General features: G+C 32.3%; 4 protein-coding genes and 2 non-coding genes across 9 annotated transcripts; 2 read left to right on the top strand and 4 right to left on the bottom strand.

Moving 5' to 3' along the window:
• Positions 1 to 563: 563 nt before the first annotated feature.
• LOC110612408 (calcium-binding protein CP1) lies at positions 564 to 1240 on the bottom strand. The gene has a single exon (XM_021753190.2). It carries the CDS (start codon positions 1212 to 1214, stop codon positions 753 to 755), a length of 462 nt encoding a protein of 153 aa, XP_021608882.1. The 5' UTR covers positions 1215 to 1240; the 3' UTR covers positions 564 to 752.
• Positions 1241 to 4778: 3538 nt separating this feature from the next.
• Positions 4779 to 4854, top strand: LOC122723390. Its single transcript, XR_006350339.1, has one exon. It is a non-coding gene; the product is annotated as a small nucleolar RNA R66 (small nucleolar RNA).
• Positions 4855 to 4913: 59 nt separating this feature from the next.
• LOC122723409 lies at positions 4914 to 5005 on the top strand. Its single transcript, XR_006350358.1, has one exon. It is a non-coding gene; the product is annotated as a small nucleolar RNA snoR118 (small nucleolar RNA).
• A 1790-nt stretch (positions 5006 to 6795) lies between these two features.
• Positions 6796 to 12807, bottom strand: LOC110611850. 2 transcript variants are annotated; one of them, XM_021752370.1, is made up of 16 exons: positions 12464 to 12806; positions 12179 to 12373; positions 12029 to 12103; positions 11776 to 11943; positions 11466 to 11629; positions 10937 to 11155; positions 10697 to 10823; positions 10004 to 10192; positions 9536 to 9622; positions 9241 to 9407; positions 8826 to 8945; positions 7959 to 8184; positions 7698 to 7757; positions 7439 to 7612; positions 7244 to 7353; positions 6796 to 7139 (listed from the first exon to the last, which is right to left on the bottom strand). In XM_021752370.1, exons 1-16 carry the CDS (start codon positions 12665 to 12667, stop codon positions 6974 to 6976), a joined length of 2451 nt encoding a protein of 816 aa, XP_021608062.1. In that variant the 5' UTR covers positions 12668 to 12806; the 3' UTR covers positions 6796 to 6973. The 2 variants fall into 2 exon arrangements, with proteins under 2 accessions (XP_021608062.1, XP_021608063.1); XM_021752371.2 differs by lacking the exons at positions 6796 to 7139; positions 7244 to 7353; positions 7439 to 7612; ... (1 more) ...; positions 7959 to 8184; positions 8826 to 8945 and having other exon boundaries at positions 9247 to 9407; positions 9556 to 9622; positions 12464 to 12807.
• A 625-nt stretch (positions 12808 to 13432) lies between these two features.
• Positions 13433 to 17147, bottom strand: LOC110610608 (probable protein phosphatase 2C 42). The gene is made up of 4 exons (XM_021750608.2): positions 16293 to 17147; positions 15262 to 15632; positions 14412 to 14648; positions 13433 to 13848 (listed from the first exon to the last, which is right to left on the bottom strand). The coding sequence occupies exons 1-4, from the start codon at positions 16594 to 16596 to the stop codon at positions 13636 to 13638; spliced, it is 1125 nt and encodes a 374-aa protein (XP_021606300.1). The 5' UTR covers positions 16597 to 17147; the 3' UTR covers positions 13433 to 13635.
• Positions 17148 to 19883: 2736 nt separating this feature from the next.
• On the bottom strand, positions 19884 to 22303 carry LOC110612371 (GDSL esterase/lipase At4g16230). 3 transcript variants are annotated; one of them, XM_021753144.2, is made up of 5 exons: positions 21617 to 22299; positions 21390 to 21520; positions 20927 to 21172; positions 20577 to 20832; positions 19884 to 20253 (listed from the first exon to the last, which is right to left on the bottom strand). In XM_021753144.2, the coding sequence occupies exons 1-5, from the start codon at positions 21864 to 21866 to the stop codon at positions 20030 to 20032; spliced, it is 1107 nt and encodes a 368-aa protein (XP_021608836.1). In that variant the 5' UTR covers positions 21867 to 22299; the 3' UTR covers positions 19884 to 20029. The 3 variants fall into 3 exon arrangements, with proteins under 3 accessions (XP_021608836.1, XP_043810696.1, XP_043810697.1); XM_043954761.1 differs by having other exon boundaries at positions 20049 to 20253; positions 20548 to 20832; positions 21617 to 22303; XM_043954762.1 differs by having other exon boundaries at positions 20049 to 20253; positions 20650 to 20832; positions 21617 to 22301.
• Positions 22304 to 25241: the final 2938 nt, after the last annotated feature.

Here is a 25241-nt window from a genome sequence, read left to right as displayed (position 1 = left end):
GTTTTCAAATTTAACAGGAACCGAATCTTGGATTGAAGCAATCCTTTGATCCGGTCTTGATTAGTTCAAACCCTTAAATTGGAATCACCGGTCTTGATTGCTAGTAAAAGTTTGGAGCTTGAGGATACGAATTCATTACCTTTATATCTGCATGTCCTGAATTTGAATATGAAAAGTGATCCTAAGCTCTAACATCTTATCTACATCAAATTGATGAATGCAAAGCTCGTTTTCCACTGCAACCTTTAACTTCAAAGTTTACAATATAATAGTTTTATTAGGATAGTTGGTCGGGATGTGTTTAATCATACTAATAGTGATAAGCCACTGACTAAACTTATAGCCTCATATAATTATTATTTTCTTCCAGTTTCTTAAATAAATTGCCTGTGCAACCATATGAGCCCGTAAGCGTGCTCTAGATGTCTATACTTTGTGGTGCCTTGCAGCCAAACCAAAATCTTGCATTCAACATTACCAAAGAAGAAATAGCTTGTATTGAACGAAAAATTATACACCACAAACACATGTAATAATGTTACTGGACAAAACCCAAAAAAGAACAAAGAGAAGGTAAAACACCTGATAAAATTGCAATTTCTTATATAAACATTTATGTAATAGAAAATTAATAAGAAAAAAAATGATAAATAAGTAGATAAAACTATTCAATTAAAAATACTCATTGTAAATTTTTTTTATATTAATGGCAAAAATCTTATTAAGTTTTTTTTCTTAAAAAAAAAAGAGTCCTAAAAATTGCTAAACAAAGAGACAAAATCATCAAAACATACACCGCCCTTGTCATCCCCGCCACCCAACTTCATCATGGTCTCAATGTCATTATCGCTGACATCAAACCCAGCCCACTGCATGTAACTCTTCAAATCATCGCGGCTCAATTTCCCATCCCCATCTTTGTCTATAAGCTTAAACACATCTTCCAAAACCTCCTTATTAGAACCCCTCGTCTTTCCATTAACATCCAAAACACGCTCGAATTCCTCGTACTCTACGAACCCATCTTTGTTAAAGTCCGCCACAGACATCATAAACCCTATAACATCATCGTCGACGTCAACGCCGCCGCTGGACAATCCCACGTAGAACCTTCGGAGGTCATCTCTGCTTATCTTCTCATCATGGTCTGTGTCAATTATATCAAATGCTGTCCTAAAAACCGATGTCGGTTTGGTGCTGACAGAGGGAAACATTGGTTTTTTTTTTATTGGTATATTGATTGATGAGCTTAGGATTTGGGGGAAAAATGAGAAAGCTGGCTTGTTATATATAGGAGAGGTGGAAAAGTAAGCTCAAGCGAATTTGGAGCTCCACTCGAGGAGACCTGTTTCTCGTGCTCTCATAGACTCGTACAGCAAAGTTCGGCGATATATCAGTAAGTTCCTTCATATATATATATATATATAAATTAATTTTAATTTTTAATCTTCCACTTTTTGTTTTTTAAATTAATTAAACTAAAAACTTTTTTTTTTTGCCGAAAAAACTTTTTATTTTGATATTTAACTAAATTAGAAGTTTTTATTCCTATTTATTTATATTAATCTTCAATTTAAATAAAATTTTGAAAAATAATTAAAAAAGTATGAAATTTATTAAAAATGTGACTTCCACAAAAATTACAAATTTATGCTTTCTTTTAAAAGATTCAATATTTTGGTCTATTTTTTTTATCCTTTATAATTTATATCAATCAAGACTAAATTTAATTAATTGCTACAATTAACTTATTTTAAATTTTATTATTACAATTATTTATAAAGTTTATATAAATTTTAAATTCTTATTTTTCTATACTTAAATTCTTTTAATTAAAATTTTGTTTTATTACAATAAAAAAACGTTACTTTCACTTTATAAAATTGAAATTTTAAATAATGATTTTAATGTGCAATGAAATATTATAATTTTTTAAATAAACACAAAAAAAATCCTTTTTTCCGTTTAATTTGATTTATATACAAATTGATTAACAAATAAAAAATAAAAAATAATAAAATTTGTACTCTATTTAATTTATTGATAACTATAATGTATCACATTTTAAATATTCTTTTAATTAAAAACCAATGGTTTTTTATGAGGAAAAAGTTTAATGTTCATCTATGTAATTAAAATGATGATAAATTTTAATTTTAAAATTTTATATAAATAAATTTTCAATGAAAAAAGTGAGTACAAGAAAATAAAAGAAATGTATTCAAAAAAAGAAGAAGAAATTTTAACTAATACATACATTGTTAATACCTTTTATAAAAGCAATATAATATTTATATAATATTAATAATATATGTGATTATATATGATGAATTTAAAAATATTTATCAAAATTTATCCTAAATTAGGAAACTAATTCTTTTGTATATATATTATTATAAATGGTGAATTTTAAAAATATAATAAAATTATATTGTTCTTTTAAAATGAAAATGAGGTATTCAACCATTAATATTCATATTTATGATTCATTTCAAAGATTGTGCTAGCAATTTTTAATATTTTTATATTTGTATAATTAGTTGGAATGTGTAAATGGAAATCAAATTTCATGTTTAAATTAACATGATAAATATATTTATACATTTCTAAATTATATAAACTCAAAAATAAATACATTTTATATATAAACATTAAAAATTTGTTTAAAATTGATAAAAATAAATAAATATTGTTGAAAATGATAAAATAATGTGCAACGCACATACTAAAAAACTAGTTTATGTAGTTATTGATTAACCAAATTTTAATTCGTAAAATTAAAATTATAATATAAACTCAAATTATTGTTTTAGCCAAAAAAAAGAAATTTTAAATAAAATAATTTCTTTCTAGATCCTTCTAGGAAAAGATTCTCTCTTTCTTCTAGAGAGCTTCTTCAGTCCTTAGGGGCAGGGAAAGTCGTTGTGGCCAATCTCGTTTGTTCCTTTCCACTCTGATGGAATTATAAATAGTTTTTCTTTTTTTTTGTTGCAGGTTGTGAAATCTATGGAAAACACATTTATATCATTTACTTAGCCTTCTAGTGATTTGTTAAGTCTTATGGTGATGGTTGCTGGACAGATTCAGTTCTGAAGAAGTTTTGCTGCGTTGTCTCGGACTCGATTTGGTGAAACTTTTGTCGAATTTGACTCAATTTAAGAGTTTTCTTTTTTACAAGGACCCTTCCTTTTCTCTGCATGTTAAGTTGCTTTAAAGACCTAAGGAAATCATTACTCCTATGTCCGTTATCAGCAAGTAGGCCATGTAGCCTTTTTAGACATAGTTTTGTTTCATCTTCGACATTGCGAAGTAGTCCTCCTCCTCCTTATATTTGGTTCTTTATTTTTCCTTCTTTTAGATATCCCTTTTATATGCTCGACACCAAAGTGAAGCCTCCCTTGTATATATGTTATGAGTAGCCTACCCATGTCTACTACTTGCTTGCTGTCTTATTGATGTTTTCATGTGTTTGAATGGAGAAATATCTTTTCGATGACACCATTGAGTTGTGTATGTGGTCTGCAGTGGGGATGATCCCTTGCAACAACATGTTACATTTAGAATTTCCTGTGTTTTGGACGTTTTGACCTTCTATGTTCAGTTTTTCTTTAAAATGTGGGTTGATTTCTTTATATATTTAGGTTTAGACTTTTTATCCATGCATATTATTATCTTTGAAAAAAAAAATTACTAAGACTACTAGTAATATGCGGTGAATTTACAGATATGAGAAAAAATATTTAATTTGATTTATTTTAAGTTAAAATGTAACATGCAAATTCACCTGTTTTATATGGAATTTATTACACTATATATAAAGAATACTGTATCCACCATAAATTTTGGGATGAAAAGTGAACATTATTCTAAAATAGCCTAAATAATAAGCAAACTGATATTCCAGAAAAATGCTTATCTCATGATTGAAGACCATTCGATGAACCAATTGATTGTGTTGGAATCGAACGTTGCAGCAAAATTGAGCATTATATAGGCCTATCAAACAAGAGAGGAATTTCGTCCAAAGAAAAAAGAAAGAAAGGAAGCAGATTAAATGAATTTTTCATGCACTATCTTGAAAAAATGATAGAGTGAAGTAAGTTTTGGAAGAGTAGAATTTTAAAAGTTCTGGTTAATTTTTTTCTCTAAAATATAAATATATAATTTCAGAACTTAAAAAGAAAATTATATTATTCTCTTATAAAAACGAGGTGTAACACATTGCAAGCCCAATGGGTTCCTATTGTGGAGAGATGTGGGCCTAATGACTGGGCCCATCTGGATTTGAAATAGAATTTGACTCACCACTGGTGGGTTGGGCTGTCTTGTAATATCCATCACAAGGGGGAGGACTTTTTAGTAATTTGGAAGGACGAAAGCAAAACCCTACTAGCTCTACAACTCCTTCCAGTATATAAAGCTTCTCACCGTTCATCTTTCCTCGATCACACAGAAGGCGAAGCTTATAGCAGAAATTGGAGAATCTTCCTTTTGCTTATATTTCTTCTCTATTGTTTATTTTCTTTCTCCTGCGTTATTGGTTATTTGTTTAAAAATGGCTAGGGATGCCTCTTAGCAGGAACCTTTGATCCAATTTCAGTGTTTTTGGGGTTTCTTCTTACTTTTTATATTTTTAAGAAGAGGCTAAGATTTGATGCAGGTGTTGAGTCACTTCGCCATAGTAATCCACAGGCGCAGTGAATAAAATCCTGCAAGATTTTTTCCTCAGTTGTTTCTTCTTTTTAGCAACTTTATTTTATTTTGTTGGAGAATGGGGCTCCGATGATGGCATGGAATCTTTGAGACCTGAATTCATGTAATTTGATGAAAATTACAAGCTTAATTACTGAGGACCCCATTAGTTATTTATTATGTGTCTAATGATTTAAGAGGTTTCATATAGAGATAAGTGTGTAGATGATGAACATGCACTGGGCTCTGAGCAAGCTTTTAACAGCTGGCTAATTTGATGCATATTTGCAGCCTAGAAAGCTATGTCTGATATCTTCAATTAATTTTATGTTATTTTTTTTTAATTTAATTTTTATATCCAAATATAAACTTAAAGCTCCAATAGAGAAGTTACTTCTGCAATGGACGCTATTCGGGAAGTGGAATCGAATTTTATCTCGTTGGCTCACTGGCTCTCGGAAGCACGGGGATGAGATTGAAGGAAAGCAGTCGTCAATTTAAAAGAAACTGTTAATATTATGGACGAAGGAACTTTCCACGAAATGTTTGGCCACTAAAAACATGCACGGTTTGATTCTAATTTGAAGTTGGACTTGTGTGATCGAAATCAAATTTAAAATCTGAATAGATTCCACAGAAGTATGTTTTGAACTAAAATGCTTTCTTCAAATTGTATTTGAGATAGCATCAAAATTTCAAAGTAAAAATTCTCTAAAACGATAAAAAAAGAAGGTCTACTTTGAAAATTCAATATTTAACCTTTCTTAGGTTTTTTTACCTTAATGAAAGGTTTAATAACTTAAAATTATGCTTGGAAGATAGCATGAAAATAAGGTTTCTAAAAGTTTTATAACCTTCCACAAAATTAATTGTAAATTAAGGGTTTTTAAAGTAAGTTTTAAAAAAAAGTTTAGCTTGTAACAGTTTTCATGAATTTTTAATTTTAATAATTAATAATTTTTAATTATTTGATAAGAATATTTTTTAAATATTTATTTAAAGGTTTTTAAGGTAGAAAAACTTAATTGGTGGATTCCAAAATTAAATTTCGAGGTTTGAAAATCTTCAAATTAGTGGGAAGAATATAATTCTGATGGGTTGAAAAAGAGAACTATTTAGTTTGGGAGAAGGTTGAGTTAAAAAGAAAGGTTTTTCAAGTAAAATTATTCATGATTTTTTAAGTTTAGTATTTTATTTTTATAATTTTAATTTATTTATTTTTATTATCTCATTATTATTATTATTTTAAAAAATATAATAATATATAGTTTAACTGTTATAACTATATTTTATTTTATTTTATTTTTAAAAAATTTCTTAAAATTCATATTAACATTTAGTAAAATTCAATGCATTTAAAATGGGTATAATTAAAAAATTAATAAAAAATTATATAATAAATAAAAAATTATGAGATAAGAAAGAATATTTTTTATTTTAAAAAATATTAATTTTATAAAAATATGTAAAAATTTTTAAGAAAAAATCTAATTGTTGTGTTGAAAATAAATTTGAAAGTTTTGAAACACTTTAAAAAAAGTTTTAAAAGTTCACTTCCTTCAAAATATAAATTAAGGCTTTTAAATTTTGACAAAAACAATACATTCACCCAAATATATAAATGTCCTAATATCTTAAAAAAACTTTATCAAACAATAAAACATTATAAAAAAAAAACTTTCTCATAAAAATATACTTTTCAAAAATCTTATTTTCAAAGATAGGGTAAGAATTAGAAAGAAAGAACATTAATAGGTTTAATTCGCTAAAAACGTTACGATAGTTGGATTTGTTCGTCAAGCTACGGACACGGATCGTTCATGCTCCTCCGTGTCTCTTTAACTTCAATTCATTAACCATTTCCAAAGATAAATTCATTCATCTGGAAACAGAGATGAGAGGAGGAAGGGGGAAAAAAAAACTGAATTTTCAAATTCTCTCTCCTATTCCGATACCAAGTAGAGAAGAAAAAGGAAGTAAAAGAAGGCAAATTTCCATTTCTCAAATCTTTTAATTTAGTTTAAATTATTTTCCTCTAAAATGAATCCAAACGAAAGGCTGGAGAAATTGGTTTTTAAACATCAGCACATGAACAATTTAACATGAAGGTCGAGTAAGAGAGCAAATATGGCTTCTGATAAAATCAGCAATCACTGTTATTTGTACTAAATACTACAAAAGAAAGTGAAAAATCATTTTCTCGTATAGGCATTTTGTTTTCTATCCTAGCCCATAAGAACTATGCTTCGAAAAAAAAAATTAATGAAGCTGTCTGTTGGCATCAACGGACAGGATTGGAAAAGAAAATGACAACAAAATATACGAAAAACCCGGCAAGAAGAATCCCCCCATATATATAAGTTTGTGAAGAGTGAACTGGATATTTGTACTCAATTTCACAGCATTTCATTTTCTCCCTCTCAGTTCGCAAAACATGTTCCACATACCTGCAAGCATGCACAAGTTTCTATTAGAATCAACCACAATACCCGCTACAATTTAGAAGTGCATCATTAGAGGCAGATAAAATTAGTCCGAGAAGAAAGCTTACTGCTGTGTAAACATAGAGCTCTGAAGAATTTCTGAACTATTCAAATGTGCATCTTGTAACCGGTGATCATATAACAAAGAAGACAGATCTACTAGCTGTTCCTCGAGTCCCTGTGTCATTAATTTTGTTGGAAACAGCAACGTTATAATCTCCCTGTACCTAAAGCAGTTAGGTGGTCAAGATTGAGTCACTTACATCCAGGTATTTTTCCAATCTGTCAACTAATTCATGCGGAAAAGGTTCAGGCAAGTTGGTCGTCTTCTTGTAGAATTTCTCTAACCACAGTTCTGTGGTTGTCTTGTTTTTCTTGCCTTTCACAGGCTCGCCCAGAGGGGTTTTCAGATGTTCAGCAGCAAAAGCTTGCACAGCCTGCAAAATAGAAGGATTTCATAAGCATTAAATTATGAAAATAGTAGTCATTTGTTTGCTTAATGATGCATCAAAACCAACTTACCTCCGAAGTATCACGAATTCTGCGGAGAGCAGAATCCACGCGTGCATATATTGTGTTCCTCTGACAAATATAAATGATTTAGACATAAGTTAAAAGATGGAATCTATCAAGTAAATACAAATTAACTAACAGAGATGTTAATAAGGATCAATAAATTGCTATTCAACATGACCAAATCTAGTTGCAACCAGTTCTTTTAGTGATAATAATTTTTATTTAACTTTATATGCCCAAAGAATTTTGCCGAGAATTTAGACTTACCAAAGCAACATCCTTTAGCAATTTACTAATTTTTGAAGCATTAGAGAATGGCCCAAATGGATGACAACCAGCTGCCCAGAGCCAGTTTACAATTGGCCTTTCATGCAAGTGAGATGCCTTCTCATATGGTGCACTCAGCCCACCAACAGTAGAAGCAAGTCCAGCCAATATGTGTCTCTGTGCTAATGATGGAAGGGCATGCCTTCTCTCTGTCTCTGAAACATAACTGTCCCAGGAAGCAATTCAGTAAGATATATATCAATATTGAAATGTTTTGGAGAATAATATATAAAAAAAACAGAGAATGTGAGATCTTTCAATTTGTCTATGAAGAACACAAATATTTTGCTACATATAATGTTTATAGACAATTAGACTATGCAAGAAATATGAAGTGGCAGCAGTTCTTTAGGAGCAGAGCCTGATCCTTTAATCTGTGGGAGCATCATAGATGGCCAATGATGTCATCCTTCTGTTACAAATATATCAAGTTTATATATACCATGGGACATAAGCATGCATCTGCAGTGCGAACTTGGCAAATCAGAGAGGCAAGGATAGAATCAAACATGGCCAATAGATACAATATGTTACAAGAAAAGTAAACTTGCAAATTGAATGATGTCCGTGAAGTTCCTAAATTGTCGCTTGATTGGTGGAAATTTAATGCATTGAAGAAAATATGGAATTGGACAGCTACACAATGTCAGCCATGCTTTGTTGTAGGAATGTACAAGTTAAAGAAAACTAGAAATACAGGTATATAACCATAGCTAACTATTACATATTATGAAGGCATAAGGTTTTGAATGTGAAGACAATACCAACCATGCTACTAAGTAGAAAACTTTGATTAGTGTCACTCACCTCAAAGGTATATTTTCATGCTGATGCTGAAGTACAATGACAACATCATTGCTTGTCCAAACAAGGCTTTCATCTTCCATCATAAGCTGTGGGTCCACGTCAGCCAATGACAGCACAAAACTACACCACAAAGCAAAAATTAAAAGAAGGTATACCAATCATTTAAAAATTATTGACTGAAAAATGATAATAGGCCGTCTCTTTCCATCAAATGTGCCTAGCTGTGGTTAGGAAAGTAAAACTGCTTCACAATTTAGTTAAAAACAGCCACATGAACACAATTTACCAAAAGCCTGTGTGTCCAGTCAAGGAATGAATCAGAAAAAGGAAATCTATAGAATTGCAAGGCTTGCTCCTATATTAAGTTGGAAAAGCACAATTATACAATTTTAAAGTTCAAAGACCACATGCTCACACTGGAATAACTCTTGTTCCATAAGTGCGGTATAGATCCCCTTGTTTCTTCTGTGCTTTCTTCATCTTCTTCTTCTTCTCCTTGCTGAGTCTTGAATCATAACTAGCCCATAAAGGTTTATGCTTAACAATGGAGTCACCTGAACTATCAGATTCATCCATCCAGTTCTGTGGGAAACATGATTCATTTTAGCATAGAGTATATTCCCAAAATATAGTAATTAAATAACAATGATTAAGTGAAGAAACCCTCATCTATCCCAAGTAAGTATGCATTTCAACGGTTATAAACAGACCTGACGGAGAAAAAATTTACTTGAAAGAGACGGATCAGCCAACTCAACTAAACCTGCAGCAAGTACATCAGCAGACCGTTCCATCTCCTGCAATGCACAATTCCAAGAACAGTAAATAACAGGCAATAGAGCACATAAAACATCATTAAAAATTATAAGTCGAGACAGCATTATGGTTCAACAAGATTGCAACCAAAAAGGATTTGAGATGTGGCACAAGCAGTTTGAGAACTAAACAAGATTATTTGGGCACTGTCTAGGGAGCATTGAATGTATTACTAGTGCCCCTTGATGATCATTAATGGCAACGGGAAAGCCAAGTCTACCTCATTTTTATAGTACACTTCTGGGAAGAATAAACACTAAATTGTAAACAGTTATGCTTTAAACAACAAACAAATGCATCACAATACATGGTCATTCAACAATGAAACAATAATAGCATTCTTTCAGAAAAAAAAAATGCACCTCTTTAAGTATAGCGCCATCTAGATATGTCTTTGTATGAACATGGAAACGCCCATCCTTTTTAGTTTCTTGCAAAGAATGACCTCGCATTGCTTTTGAAACAGCAATAGCCAACTTCTCATGGCGATGCAATGCATGTGAACCACCTACAATTACAACTTCTTGTCCATCATGAACCATCTCCTTCACCTGTAACAGGGAAGAAAAAACAGATATGTAAAATTTTAAGGCATTTCTCGTGATGGGTTAATAAGGAATCCTGTGAATTTGGAAGAGATGCTCAACTTACAATAGGGGTGCAATTGAATTGAGCGAGCCGAGGTTTGCAAAGATCAGGTTTGTTTATAAAAAAAAAATTAAAAGCTTGAGCTCGAGCTCGATTTGAGCTTGGCTAGTAATAAACTCGTAGTTCAGCTCAATTCAAAAAGTTCGAGCTTAAGCTTAAAGGTCATTTAAAAATGAATTTAACTAAAGATATTTTTTGTTATAATCGTTAACTTTGGACCAGCCCTAACTCACGTAAAAGCTAACTCAAGGGGGAGGAGTGCCTATAGCTCGTATAAGAGGCACATTACCCTTTCCACAACCGATGTGGAATGCCCCTCACGCCCAAAATTTTACTGGTGCGTGACATGATGTTTATGAAAGTCTAACATCGGATGGGAGGCCCTGATACCATATAGAAAAGCTCACCTCTGATTCAATTTCTTCAATATTTATGCTGTAATTATGACCCTTCTCCATAATATTATACCTATTATGGTTTTGGAGCACGATAATTGGTATGAGCAACCTTGTTGCAAGGTCAACAGTCTCAAACCTATATCAACAGATCATTACAAGTAATCAGCTGCAAAAACAAAAGACTCTACAAGTATAATAATGAGATTAAGATGCTTAAGGTTATTGAGTAAAAAGGACTTCATAAAATACCTAACATCTGGAGCTATAACATGCTCAACCGTGGTTGCTATTAAAGCAGCAAGTTGTCCAACAAAAATGTCATGAGAGACATGATCTCTAATTGCACCTAGACCTCTTGGAAACATCACACTACGTATCCGTGGCAATGTTCTAGAACTGACACTTCCCTCTTCAGTTTCAATCTTTCCATATGTGCAAGGTCCTGCTGACAGGTCGATCACAACAAATCTGAACATTATAGGAAAAATGTTAGAGCAAGTAGAGAGAGAGGGCTAGGGTGGAGAGTGCACTTTGATGAAGTTATCAAGCAGTGAATCAAATTCAGAAATTAGTGAATCTAACATATAGAGTACAAAATGTGTTAACTCAATATGAATTGCATACAGGATCTAGGTTATCCAATGTCAAGGAATATCTTCAAAAAGTAATTACAAGCAAGAAAGTAAAGCACAAGGCCAAAACCATCTCAAATATGATTTTCTCCATATACATATGACTTCATTCTCAAGATATACAAATAGTTCAGTGATATTAATACCTGTCTGAACTCAGCCAAACTTGAGTTGCTCCACCTCCATTATATCGATATCGATAAACATAGTTTCCCTCTTGATTACTAATGTCCTCATTGGTCAACGGGGGAAGCTTTCCATACATTAAGCTATCAAGATCAATTTCCTTGTTTCTGGGATCCATTCTTACCTGTACAAGAGATGATAGACATGGATTCGGAAAAATATCTCAGCATTTATACTCAACAAAAAAGTTAATATCCAGATAAAAACGTAAAACAAATGATCTCTATATTTCTACAACAGGGTGGTGAACCACCAGAATGCAAACCATACCTTATCAAAATTGACAATAAAAATTGCATTGGGGACAGGTCTATCATTCTCCGCAGCACTATACCTCATATTCTCCATGTCAAATATGTAAGAATATAATTTGTGAAACACAGGCTCCACGATTGTTGCCTCCACCTCAAACAGAGGCACCTCCCTCCCAAAATCAGTCTAGAAAAATATTGCACACACCAATAATTAGAAACTTACATGAGGGAAAATGATATATATGACATATACCCGTCATTCAACTCACCTCTCTAGCCGTCCCAGCAGGAACCATAGCTTCCTTCAGCGCCTTCTCGAGAGAAATCAGCTCCGGCTGCCCAGCCTATTACAAGAACACAAAGCAATATAACAACTTCCAATATACATAATTAAGAATTCCAAGTTGCAGAGAGCTTACAGGAAATGCGTTAAAAGCAATGTGATGTTCAATATCGAGAGGGTCGCCGGTCTCTAGGCATGAAGGTCTGTGAGATGGAAAGCTAGTTCTCAGAAATTCTTCCAATTTGTGTGCATCTAAGATGAACCTATAGCCTCCATCTTCATTAAATCCAATGAGCACCACATTCACTTCCAATGGAACCTGGAATGGAACCTGCAAAAAAGAAAAAATAAACTCCGATCAACTTAATAGCTGCGGTCAAGTAAATCTCAAAAGACAACAACAGGCAGTATCGATCTTCACCTCCGCGCGAGTGTGGAGCATGCGGCGGACGTCTGAACGGACGCTGTCTCTGACATCGTGAAAGGCGCCGTGGTGCCACTGAGGATGCCCTGGGTCTCTCCGAAAGGCTTGAGGTGCCGAGTCGGACTGACTCACGAGCAGACTCAGTGTGAGGATCGACGCGTAATATAGAAATGAGAAGCTCGAATTTGACTTGTTAGACATAACTGAAGAAGAAATGAGCAGGAATTCTTAACTTGGGAGAAAAAAAAAAATGAATAGCCGATCATCAGCAGCTTTACCAGCGTGTTTGTCTGCGAGAGAACACTTTTAGGCTGCGTTCGGTATGAATATACAAATAAAGGTACAACTCCGAATTGACCCATTATAACTAGCAGTCCACTCAGTTTGAAGTCGGATCTTTATCGACCCGGTTCCGCCATATCCGATTTGGATCACAATTCCCGAAATCAACTTGAGCTCATTTTTTTACGGAAAAGTAAAAATATCTATCATTTTATTGATTTTTTTATTTTTAAATTTTTCACTTTAAAATTAATAGTATGTCACAATAATATATTATAACATGAATTCAATATTAATTTATATGAAATATTATTTTAATACAAAATTAACTATATATTTTAAAATAAATTATAAAAGTTAAAATGAAAAATTGATAAAAACATAATATATTTAATATATTTTTAAAAAAAATTATTTCATTAATAAATTTAGTATATAATTAATGTTTTACCACCTCAGAAAAAAAGTTTTTTTTTAAAAATAATATCTTCATTTACAGTCTCTCTTTTAGTCACATAATTTGAAAAATAATGTCACGTTCTAACAAACAATGCAACAATATAAAACTTCAATCAAAAGTCTTGGATTGAAATTAAAATCCTTTAATTTCGCATATTATTTCCTTTTTGAATGGCATTTCCTTTTCATTTGGTCAAAAGAAATATGGATAATGAGAATGGAAACTGAAAGATAAAATTGAAGTAGATTTCAATCAAATTAAACTAAACTAATTAAAAAAAAAAGAACATACAAATTTTTGAGCCTCTCACAATGAGGAGGTTCAGCTCTATATCCATATAGATAAGACTATGGCGTCCAAATATATATATTTTGGGATGAGGAGCAGAGGAGAAGCAGAGAATGTGAGGAAGAGCTTGAATAATCAATCAGTGTTCGAGAGCACTTCGGATGGAGAGTGGAGGGTCTTGCACTGTGCCTCTGGAAACAAGATCGTGATTTAAGAATAAAACAATGACTGTTATATCATCATGAAAATGGCGTCGAACCTTCTTGTCAATCCTACGAAGATCTGAATATCGCATCTCCCTTTTTCTTGCTGCTTCTTGGAGTGCAGCCTTCACAAGTCTTTTGGCACTTCCCTGTATTAATGCAAGTTCAATGAGCAACTACACACCAAGCCCCACATAATTATGAATGATGAGTATTAGATAAGTTCTGCACTAAACAGGAAAAAGGAAGAGAACAGAAGCGAGAGAAAACAGGAAGAGACAGTTCTTTTAACAGCATCATAAATTCTTTCTCATACTACATAGTTGATAGCCTGTAGCTGATAGCATGTCTTAATTAAATGCACACTCAACAATATCCCCAATATGTGTTCAACCATGATATCTTTTATAGCCATTGTATATACAAGGAAACGAAGGTTGCATTTTTCAGTTGCCTTCTCTGTCAAATAAAAGAGGCCATAACCCATGAGTAACCTATGTGAATATGCATGGTAGAATTGTCCAAAACGATGCATTTCTTCTGAAAGAAGTTCTACTCTCATCATCAATAATGATTGATTTCTTTGCAAAATGCACCAAAGTGTTCTTTAGAATATTTGAGAGAAAGCTTAAACGTTGAAGGGTTTAGCAACTAGAATAAAAATCAACTTCAGTGCACAGAAGAAGGTTGAAATAGAGGAGCAAAATCTTACTGCATGTGGATGACTATGGACAATATCCACAGCTTTTTCATTACTCAAGTGTTCCCAAAGCCCATCAGATGCAAATATAAGGAAGGAGTCATTTGGATGGAGAGGATGAGAAAGGATTGTTGGATTAGCACTCAAGACAGGCATGTTCATTGGTTCAGGGAGTCTGAATTTTGCATTAATTGGTTCTCTGTTATACTTTGCATGCTTCATATACACGTCGCCTATAGATCTGGAAACCTGCAACAAACACAATGATGAAGATTGTGACATAAGATCTCTAGTCACACAATGACTTCCACATTAACATAAATCTCTCAGAAAATCAGGGGAAGGGAGAACGGAGACTTGAATTCCTTTTCGTGATCAAATACACTTGTTTACTTAAATAAATCAACAAACAATACATCACATAACTTCCAGCTATATAGGCCATGCAATTTATGTATTAGCAGAATTTAGTAACTTAAATGATGCTGAAATTCTGAAGTTACTAGAAAAAAAAAAAAATCAAGCAACTTATTAGCTTTTGTCTTTTTCCCAAGAAATCATCTCACAGCCTGAAATGCCTTCATTGCATATCCTCCAGTGCAAGAAATGACAGTGAAATTTCTTTGCAGTAATCACTGTAATAAATGGTTCATTAGTTCCCAGAAGCATTTACAACTGAATCACTTATCATTAACAAAATAATTCTGATCTTCAGTTCACATCCCAATGATTGCATAATTTCTCAGGACTAGCACAAACATAGAAATAATATTTAAGATAAGAGGACATGTCAAAGAATGTAAGAAACAGCTTGAATTTCAAAAAGCATAGTGTGAAGGATAAACTGGGTTTCTGAAATAACCTGAATAATCCCCTTTACTCTCCAAACTCCATGCTTAAGGACAATAATCTGGGGATCATTTGGATGTAATTCCTTAAGTTCCTGCCTGACAGCCTCATTGTTTGCATTATGTTCTGTTGATAACTGAATAGCAGCAATTTCTCCAGTGTTACCAACTTTCTTCCCCAACACGACTCGAGAATCTCCCAAATTTGCCACAAAGAGGGTCTGCTGAAATATGACTCCAACTAGACAGCAAGATCCAGTAGTTGCAATTTGGGGATAAGTATCCCATATCTCAGACACAAGAGCAGTAAACCCTTCTTCAGTTGCATGAAATGCTCTTTGAATAGTCTCAGCAGTCACAACTCCTTGAGCCTCAGCTGATATGGCTGCATAACCACAAAGCCTAAGAATGCCAAAACAAGACCAGCTCCTCATTCAAAGTTAAAACAACAAGAAACATTTCCTAAGAAAGGGAATGACAGAATATTTTTTGTGAATCCAGTTTCTGTAGCAGGTGTTTTCAAGCATTTTGAATTTTGGTAGCATTTTCTTAGCATTCAAAAGAAAGAACTTCAATACGCTTCAGTCCTTTAGTGCATAAAGAAGAAGAAAAAGTAATTAAAAAAAAACTATGTAAAAGGTTATGTTGGTAACTTTTTGAAACCAAAAATTCCTCTCCTATGTGCTGAAATAGAGCAAATTGTAATTAACCACACTTTTCCAAGTTTCAGCTGTACAGTTATCTGATACTCTGAAGCCTGAACAGTTATTCAATCAAAACAAAATCCGCATGGAAATATTCTCAACAGTTATCTGATACTCATAACAGGCTCAACCAAAAATCTGCCTTCCAAAATCTCAAGGGGAAAAGAAATAAAGAAATTCATTGGAAATCACTGCTAACAGTTCCAATCCATGAACCCACAAAAGTTTACTGAAACGTGGCTGATTCAAAACCACAAAAGAATCCAACTAAAAAGGGGGACAGGGGAGTGGGAATCCATATAAAAATGAAGAGGATTAATCAAATTTGAATAATAACAGACCTTGAAAGTTCCTGAACAAATGATCACAAACATAGCGAGAGGCATCAGGGCCACCATGACCATCATAGACGCCAACAAAAGTCCCAAAGGATCCAGATTCGATCTGGCTCTGATCCTCGAGTACTTGATTAGCTTGCACAACAGCCATTGAAAAATCTCCAGACCCATATCTCCCAATATCTTTATACCAAAGCAACCCGTCTTTCCCTTCCCTACCAACAGACTCAAACTTGCCACTTGTGCGGCTCTCATGCCCAAACGGCCTAAAGCATGAAGAAAGCAGATTCATCAATGCCTGAAGCATCCCACATCTCTCAGTTAAGCCAACTCCAATCTCCTCTCTCAAGATATCCCAATCTCGGTAGTTGACATAATGATCCAATTTATCTTTGACAAGAAAATGGGTATGCAGGATAAGAAGAGAGAAAGGTGGTGGTGATGATGGAGGGTTGTGCCCGGTAGTAGAGGGACAGGAAAAGGGTCACTCCATTGTTGGGTAGAAGGAGAAAGGAGGAGATGGTGTGGGGAAGAGTCTTGTTGGGTGTTGTAATGCCTTTTGTTTGTATTCTGGTGTGTATATAACATTAACCATCTACTTGATATACGCTAAAAGGCAAGTGTTCTTGCAATACCTCTGACTCTGAGCTTTCTTTCTTTAATTTTATGCATTTTCTTTTCTCGGAATTCTTTTTCTGTCGCTTTTTTTAACCTGCCAAGTGAAATACTTTAGAAAGGATCCCACTTTCTGTGATTCTCACCTCTCAAGCTTTAGCCTTTGGCTTTAGGTGACTTGCCCCGACTAATTTTTAGCTAGTTACTGTCCACTCGCATGAAGAAGACCATTAATGAATTACTGAAATTTCGGTCAAAATCAAGCTAGAGAGAGCTTCTAGAGATAGGCCTGACTTTCAATATTTTTTTCCGTGTTGCTTTGAGGATTTGAAAAAAAAAAATAGTAGACTTGCTTATCAACAAGGTTGATTTAGTTTCCATAATGAATAACAATCGTCTAGGAAGCAAATTCCAGAATCTATGATGTGTCTGCTTTCTGTAGGTTTTTTAAAGAGAGAGAATAATCTCCCTTTCTGATTTTCTTCTTCAGAGATCAGTCCCTTCTCTTTGCTGCTTAGAGTGTAGCCTTCTCTGGTCTCTCCAAGCAAGAGAGCGTTTTTCTAACACGAAACTTTAGTTTTATTCTCTGAGTGTTTATGATCACGTGATTTCCTTAGTTTCATTTTTCTCTTTTCTAGTGTGTTACCGAATGCTCGTAGTAGAATATGGTTTCCAAGATTCCAAGCTTAAAAGAATTTATTAGCATAAATTAAATCAAACTAAACTAAAGACTCAAGCTGACTAAAGTAGATTCTATGAAATTCAAATTTTTTTAATAGTAATCATGACAATTTTGCTCCTTTGACTTTGATTGACAGGAGTGGCCTAGATGACCTTCATAAGTAGAGGCTCTCATTCAAGCATCACTACTTGGGGACTGAATTAATGGGGGAGGAATCTTACCACTCAACTATAGAAAATAGATTTCGTCAAGCCAATTTGAAAATTAGCCACGCACCATAGGTCACCATCTCAAATCTTTTATGCTAGGAAATCAGGAATTTGTCAAAGGATATATAATTAATCATCAAATTATTTATTGATTAATCAAACTTATTCTCCTTTGAATTTCTAATTATAAATTTAGGGATAAGTTTTAAGTTTTTTGATATCTTGCAAGTATAAGTTTTAAACGTGTGAAACTACTCAAGCCATCCCATTTGGTTGAAAAAATAAAAATAAAAATAAATTCCATTAATGGTAAAAGAATCATATTTGTGGAGACAATAGAAATACAAAGATTGTGACGTGCACTTGTTTATTTTTATAATTGCTTATAAGAAAAAGTTTTATTGTATAAATTTGACATGGAAAATAGCTAGTTTCTTGTTGATTATATGGAAAACAAAGACTGTGTCGCTGTGTTTCCTCTCTTCGGAGCTCTCTAGAGCTGGGTCTCTGCACACTTGTTGAAAGCTCCGAGATGGGGCAAGCATGAGATGGGGCCTATAAGGTGGCAACTTTAGGAACATAATTTCTAAGGGATTCGAAAAATTGGGGACCATCCATGAATTTGGACAATTAGCCTTGGCATGAGAGGTTTCTTGTTATTGTTGGCTGGTCTCGTCTTGGGTTGTACAAGTAGCCCTAGTCTTCACTCGTGTTTTTTTGGCTATCGTAACCATCAACATTTTGGGTGACAAGTGGCAACTTTCATTTGGAATATACATTCATTTTTTTTTCTTGCATGATTATATGGGAGAGAGTTGAACTCGAAACTCCTCCTAGTTCAATAATATACAATTATCACGGCTATATTTAAGATGGTCATAATCAAATTAAGCAAAAATAAAATTAAAAAAAAAAATCAAAGATAATGGCTAAGGACATGGTTAACCGATCATGAAATCAATTTTGAGATTCTTAAATTTTTATTGGATTGGTTTCCTTCTAGGTTTTAGCCTCACTAGCCATTACTTGTCTAAATCTGTTGGGGAGGGGAGAAATTCAATTCCACATGGATTATTTTAAGTCCATAATTTATATAAAAAAATAAATCTATTTTTACATATTTATCTATTTATTATTAAGTTGCCATTTTTTACAATATACGTATGTAAAATAGCAGGAATACGAAAATCTTTATGCTGTATAATGGAACTAACCTAGTCTATAGGCTTCTTTTTAGTCTCAATTTTTTTTTAATGATCTGATTGGTGGCTGTAAATCAGTCAACTTGAAGATTCCCACACCTTAATCATCAAGTTAATGCCTATTAAACGTTGAAGTTCAAGACTAAAAAAAGCGTTCAAGAAAAATCATTTAGACTCTTAAATTGGTAATAATACCTGGTCCAACTTTAGTTTCAGAATATTCCTTCATCATACATCACAGTACAAAAAATTAATCTCTTAGAGTTTGTAGCTGTTCTTTGTAAATAATATCGTCTATAACAATTAAATCTAAGTTCGAGAGTTTGGTGGGCGTTACAAATGTACCCAACACTTAAAGTTCACAAGCTGGTTTTTTTGATACCCACATTTTGGGCCAACTTGCCTTAGAGCCTGCAGTGTGGAAGCCTCTTTCATTATATGAGAAGAGGTACGGGTTTAAGGAGGGCCAACAATTGCATGGCCTTCCCCAGCTTATTAAGTTCTCATGCAAATTGGATTACACGTCCCTTTGAATCATGAATTATTAATTTATAATCTATATATAAAAGTACAAATAATGGGTAATTTTGTCTAAAGCTTTTAAATATATACATATATATTTGATCTTATAAGAGGCGTCAACACTCAAACTTAAACTTTTATTTAAAATCGACATATTTAAATTCAGCTAAAATCTAAATTTGCAGGATTGGAAATTTGGAATTACAGTTCATATGTGATGGAAAATAAGAAATGGCAATTTTAGCTCTCCAAGAGAAACACTTACAACGTATAGTATTTGTTTGGCCTAATTTATTTCGCAATAAAAAATGTTTAATTTCATATCAATTGAGAAAAGAGGTAATTTACCTTCTTGTATGGGTTCCAAACACTCTGCCTCTTAAACTAACTTGTGGAAAATTAGATCGGATTCAAATTTAACTTGATATAAAATTTTTTAAATTAAAAAAAAAAATTTCATTTCAAAAATTGAAATAAGAGGAATCAACTGAATTAAATACTTCCACTAAATCAAAGTTGAGAGAGTTGACGAATGTTCATCGGTGAAATATCATTCAAGTCACCGTCGGTTAGGCGATTTGCGATGATGACATTAGCAGCATCAGAAGGATGATATGGATCCCAGAAAACATACTTGGATCTGTCTACACAAACTTTAGATGTTGGACCGCAGGGTACTAGGCCACCGAATCTCCCAGCCACATAGCAGCAGGATGCATTTCCACTCTCAAACCCTGCAACACATGAAAATCCTCATCTTATCAGGAATGATTCACCACAACTTGCAAAAATATCACAAGTAGAATAAGGAAACACAGGGTGAATTAAAATTTCATCACGGAACTTTGCCATTATCAATAATCTGGTCCCTATATTTTCAAAAAACTCTCTAAAACGTCCATTAATTTTGATTCTAGGGATGAAATGTTTGACATAATGAAAATTTAGAGGCCATTTAACAAGTTTATGAGAATGTAAGGACCAGCTTATTAGTAATGGAAAAACCCAAGGATGAAATTGTAATTCACCCGAAAACTTTCATTTGTCTCTCTCTGACCATATGATTTGTAATTTTGCAGAATGTCTTCTACTATTCGATAAACATCTGCATAGATGAAATTGGATCCCACCAGACTTGTTCTACGCTCTTCGATTAGTCTTCTCAACTCTTTGTTGTATAGCTGAACTAACTGATTCTGAAAACCAACACAATCATTTCCTGCAGAAGGATTTGTGTCTCTTTCAAATGGTATGCATCCAATAGGACCCACATTTGCTACTACGATTTTTCTAGCACCCAAATTGTAGAGTCTCTGCAAGTAGTACAGAAGTCAGAAAGTAGCATTTTAGCATTTCACACGGACTAAGTGCAGAGGATTAAGAAAGAGTTGCGAGCAAATTTTATACCGTAAGTTGTAGTCTGAATCTTGCGATCATGGTGTTCACAAAGACTTGTGGAGGAATTAGCTCTCGCTTGGGGACTAAGCCCACAGGTGTGAAGTAGTTGTTAATGAAATCGTTGGAGCCAATGGTAACAGAAAAGAGAGCCCTCTGAATCAGATTAAGAGCTGCAGGAGCACCAATGCTTGAGATTATGTCTTGCCTGTTGTTTTCGAAGTTATCAATCTGTGCATCCAGATTTATTCGTCCACCCTATGGACAAAAGTTAGCTATGGTCAATGGCAAAAGAGACACATGCGCGCACATTTAAAATCCCAACAACCAACCAATGACCCCACTGGAGCCAAATGCTCAAGAACCGGTTACAGTGCCCTGCAAATTTGCAACTATAGCTTCTTTGCTGATTTGGAACCTGGGAAGCTTAGCAATGGAAGGATTTATTAACATTCTAGAAGGGTTTCAAACTTACAAAAATCTTTCCCGTGAGATTGAGAATTCCACCTCCACCCGAAGCATAATTGACACCCTTTAGAACAACAGGTCCTGCTGTTGTGGGAGCCAAGTAAGGAGGAGTGAGATCTTCAAAGCCCACTTCCTGACCTGTTAAGACAAAAAGATTCCAGAGCAACAAGGCAAAATTTACTCAAGTTACATAAAAGTACTAACAAGAAGAAACGAAACACAAAGTTAACTTGCCTATAATATCAACAATGGTCCTTCCATTGGTGTATCGACCTGTTGGCCTTCCAAAATCAATCCCATTTGGGAAATAATTGGCCTTTGAAAGTGATATTATATAGTTGTTATTTCCAACATCAACCAAGGAATCTCCAAAAACAAAATTTGCACTAAAATTGATTGCGATACAGATCTCTGATAAAAGCAAGATGATCAGTACTTGAGATGCAATCCTGATGACTCTTTTACGGATCAATAGGAAACCCATTTGCAAAGAACAAGGAAAATTTTCTTCAGAAAGAAACTAAGATGTTTGTGCCGCCCAATCTCTGAGGTCCCTTCTTTAATATCCAAGGCCACAAAGGAGCTAAGCAAGAAAACTATCAAGAACGTGCTAGGATCTTACAGTGCTTTAAATGTCTTGTCAGACTAAACTTGGATATTCACATATATAGATTTCTTGGTGTATCAAGTGGACTAGTTTGAACCAACGCTGCAATTGAAAGGCTACTTGCACTCAGAAGGGAGAACTTGGAGATGACATTGTTAAGAGGGACAGCTACGAACCTAATCTTTTGTGGACTGTGAAACGGACACGGTTAAACTAGTTTGAGCAGAGCAAGCCACAATCGGAGCCAATTACCATTTCGAGAAATGCTTGTAATGAAAATTTGAACCCAATAAGATACAACCATCAATGAGCTCAATTAATATAGAAACTAACTTGTCAAAGGTGCTATTAATAGGATATTCTATATAGAGTATGAGCCAAAGAACAAGATGGAGCAAAGTATCCACTGATGCAGAAATTCAGTTCAGGACCAATTTAAATAAGTATTTTCTGTTTTATTATTTTATCGATTTTTTTATTATTATTTCAAAATTATTATTCATTTTCTTTTGTTATAGTAATATATAATTAACTATTATAATACTTTTCAAATTAATCTGTCATTAATTATTATTTTTTAAATAAATATTCAAAATATTTTTTAATATTTAATAAAATTTAATATTTTAAAGATAGTATAATTAAAAAATTAATAAAATAAATTATTTTTTTAATATATGTGAAAAATTTATATTCAAAAAATAAATTTTTATAAAAAATAATAAATTATTTAATTAAATCATTGTTATTCTCATCTCTTTTTCATTCATTAAAATATATTTTTAATGATATTGTTATTGGCATTTTACAAATATAAGTTATCAATTAATTATTTATGATTTATTACTATAGAATTGACTTTTAATAATATTTACTGTAAAAAAAATTATTTCCGTCATTTTTGTAATCTGTAAATTTATAAAAAAAATATTAAAATAATATAATATTTTAATACAAGATTTACTATTGAAATTTATTTTTTTTTAAATATTCTAATCCATTAAAAATTATTTTTGTATAAATAGATTAGTAATTAAGTGAAATAAATAAAAAATTATAACCAAATAATAAAAATGGTATATAAAAATAAATTAAATAACAAGGAAATAATCTAAGAAAAAATTTAAGTGGAGACTTGAATTTAAAATCTTGAAAATGAGAAATAAATTTTTTAAATTGAAAAATAATATAGAAGATGAGAGATTAAATAGTAAAATTTTTTTTAATAAATGAATTAAAGAATTTAAAATTATAAAATATAACAATGATTTAATTAAATAATTTTAAAATAAGGATTAGCTGATAAGTTTTTTAAATATGTAAGGATTTAATGATAATTTTTTATATTTTAAGAAAAATTATCTACATCTTAAAAAATTTCAAAATTTTCAGAAGGGGCATGACCATGAATGGGTCTGTCTCTGGTTCCATACATCCCCTTCCTTTCACCAATTTTGTATCTAAGTGCGGTTCATCTCCAAAATTAGTGTATGCGTATGGTGTTCATTACTAATTCTAATGGATTTTTATTTTATTTTCCCAATGCATGGCATTAAATTTCTTAGAGGTTAGAATTTCATATTTACGAATGCAGGTCGAATACAGACTGATTTAATGTAAATATAATTTAATTTCAAAATTAAAAATACTTAATTTTATATAAAAAAAATATTTAAAGATGTTGATTTAGTTGAAATAGAGGATCTCACTTTCAAAGTAATTTATCAATTTTAATTAGTATTGTTAACAAAAAAGATGGTTAACTCCTGTTTAGACTAGGATAGTTACTCGGCCATTAGAGCTCTAATGAATGATTTCATGCAACTTGGCCTGAAAAGAATTGCCATAAGAAGCTAAGAGTTGTGAATTTGAACAGATCTATTTGACCACGAAACATGAAGAAAAGGTGACGAGAAGAAGAAAATGAATGAGAGTGGTGATTTATTTATTAATTTACTTGCATGGCATTGAATAACTCTGCAGAAGATGACCGCACCATTGGAGTCCCAAGGCAGAGTACTATTCACATGCTTTGCCAACAAAGCACACATAGAATATTAATTTTTGCAACCGCTAACTATGCGGTTGAAAATTCAGGACCCCGTGTTTGTAATTTAATGCAGTCCCTCGTTGCAATCCAGGACATTAGATGGAGGAATAAGCATTTGTATTTGAGGGAATGATCTCAAATAAGTAGAGACTTGTAGGGGGTGAGCAGTATTCGGTTCAAACTGAAAAAATCGATTGAATCGAATCGATTTGAAAATTTAATTCAGTTTTTTATATATTTCGGTTCGGTTTTTAATTTCAGAAATTTCGGTTATTTTGGTTTGATTCAGTTTTAATCAGAAAAAAATTAAAAAAACCGAACCGAACTGATTAGTGATAATAATATATTTTTTCAATAATATAGAGAAATTAAATCATATTAAAATTAAAATATTTTAATTAAATTTTAAAATATTAAAAATAAAGTGTAAAAAATAAAAAAATTATTAAAAATCGAAACCGATCAAACCGAATCGAATCGAATCAGACCGGTTCGGTTCGATTTGATTTCTGACCAAAATCGGTTCGGTTCGGTTTTCATAAATACTAAAATTTCAGTTTTCGGTTTATTCGGTTCGGTTCGATTTTAAACCGAACCGACCGAATGCTCACCCCTAGAGGATTGTGAACTAACCAGAATTTACATAATTATAATCCATCAAATAGTTTATTGCATTTTATTGTAGAAGATTTACCATTTAGATTTTATGGCTATTAAAATAATTAGTATTGTTAAGTAAAAATTAAATTTTTTATAAAAAAATTTATTAATTAATTTTTCAATTTATAAAAATATCTAGTAACAGTTTTTTCACATCAAAGCGGTCTGAATTTTTAATTTTTTATTATATTTTTTTAAATTAAAAAGATTAATAAATTTTTCTAAATAATAATTTTTTTATTTTTTTTATACTTAATGCCATTAAATTTTTCTTTATTTTATATTTAAGACTCAGGAAAATAAAAAAAGATAAATAAAATTAGCAACGAAAGTTTTACAAAGATAAAACGAAAAAAAAAAATTGAGTCACGTAGAAGACAACTGAATCATGGATAAAAAAAAATGTAAATTATTATGTAATTTACATAATATATAGGTAAGAATAATTAAAACGTAAATTAAAATTTTTACCTTCCATGATAAATTGTTTATGGAACTTTTTTTAATACTATAAATTGCTTAATGATAATAATAAAAATTAA

Source organism: Manihot esculenta, chromosome 3 (assembly GCF_001659605.2).
Source record: "Manihot esculenta cultivar AM560-2 chromosome 3, M.esculenta_v8, whole genome shotgun sequence".
Lineage (NCBI taxonomy): Eukaryota > Viridiplantae > Streptophyta > Magnoliopsida > Malpighiales > Euphorbiaceae > Manihot > Manihot esculenta.
The sequence above is the reverse complement of the archived record's forward strand: the minus strand, read 5'-3'. Positions and strand labels throughout refer to the sequence as shown.

Bases quoted from the DNA above. Each gene is read 5' to 3' on its own strand.
- LOC110610608 (XM_021750608.2), bottom strand. From the start codon at position 16,596: ATGCTTCAGGCATTGATGAATCTGCTTTCTTCATGCTTTAGGCCGTTT. The intron at 14,649-15,261 runs GTTATTTCAGAA...TGTTTGTTGCAG, and splicing joins GAGTAAAGGGGATTATTCAG to GTTTCCAGATCTATAGGCGA. The intron at 13,849-14,411 runs GTAAGATTTTGC...GCATTAATACAG, and splicing joins TCCATAGTCATCCACATGCA to GGAAGTGCCAAAAGACTTGT.
- LOC110612371 (XM_021753144.2), bottom strand. From the start codon at position 21,866: ATGGGTTTCCTATTGATCCGTAAAAGAGTCATCAGGATTGCATCTCAA. The intron at 21,521-21,616 runs GCAAGTTAACTT...TTGTCTTAACAG, and splicing joins GACCATTGTTGATATTATAG to GTCAGGAAGTGGGCTTTGAA. The intron at 21,173-21,389 runs GTAAGTTTGAAA...TTTTGTCCATAG, and splicing joins ATCTCACGGGAAAGATTTTT to GGTGGACGAATAAATCTGGA.
- LOC110611850 (XM_021752370.1), bottom strand. From the start codon at position 12,667: ATGTCTAACAAGTCAAATTCGAGCTTCTCATTTCTATATTACGCGTCG. The intron at 8,946-9,240 runs GTGAGCATGTGG...TTTGTGGTGTAG, and splicing joins GGAACAAGAGTTATTCCAGT to TTTTGTGCTGTCATTGGCTG. The intron at 7,140-7,243 runs GTAAGCTTTCTT...GCATGCTTGCAG, and splicing joins AGCTCTATGTTTACACAGCA to GTATGTGGAACATGTTTTGC.
- LOC110612408 (XM_021753190.2), bottom strand. From the start codon at position 1,214: ATGTTTCCCTCTGTCAGCACCAAACCGACATCGGTTTTTAGGACAGCA.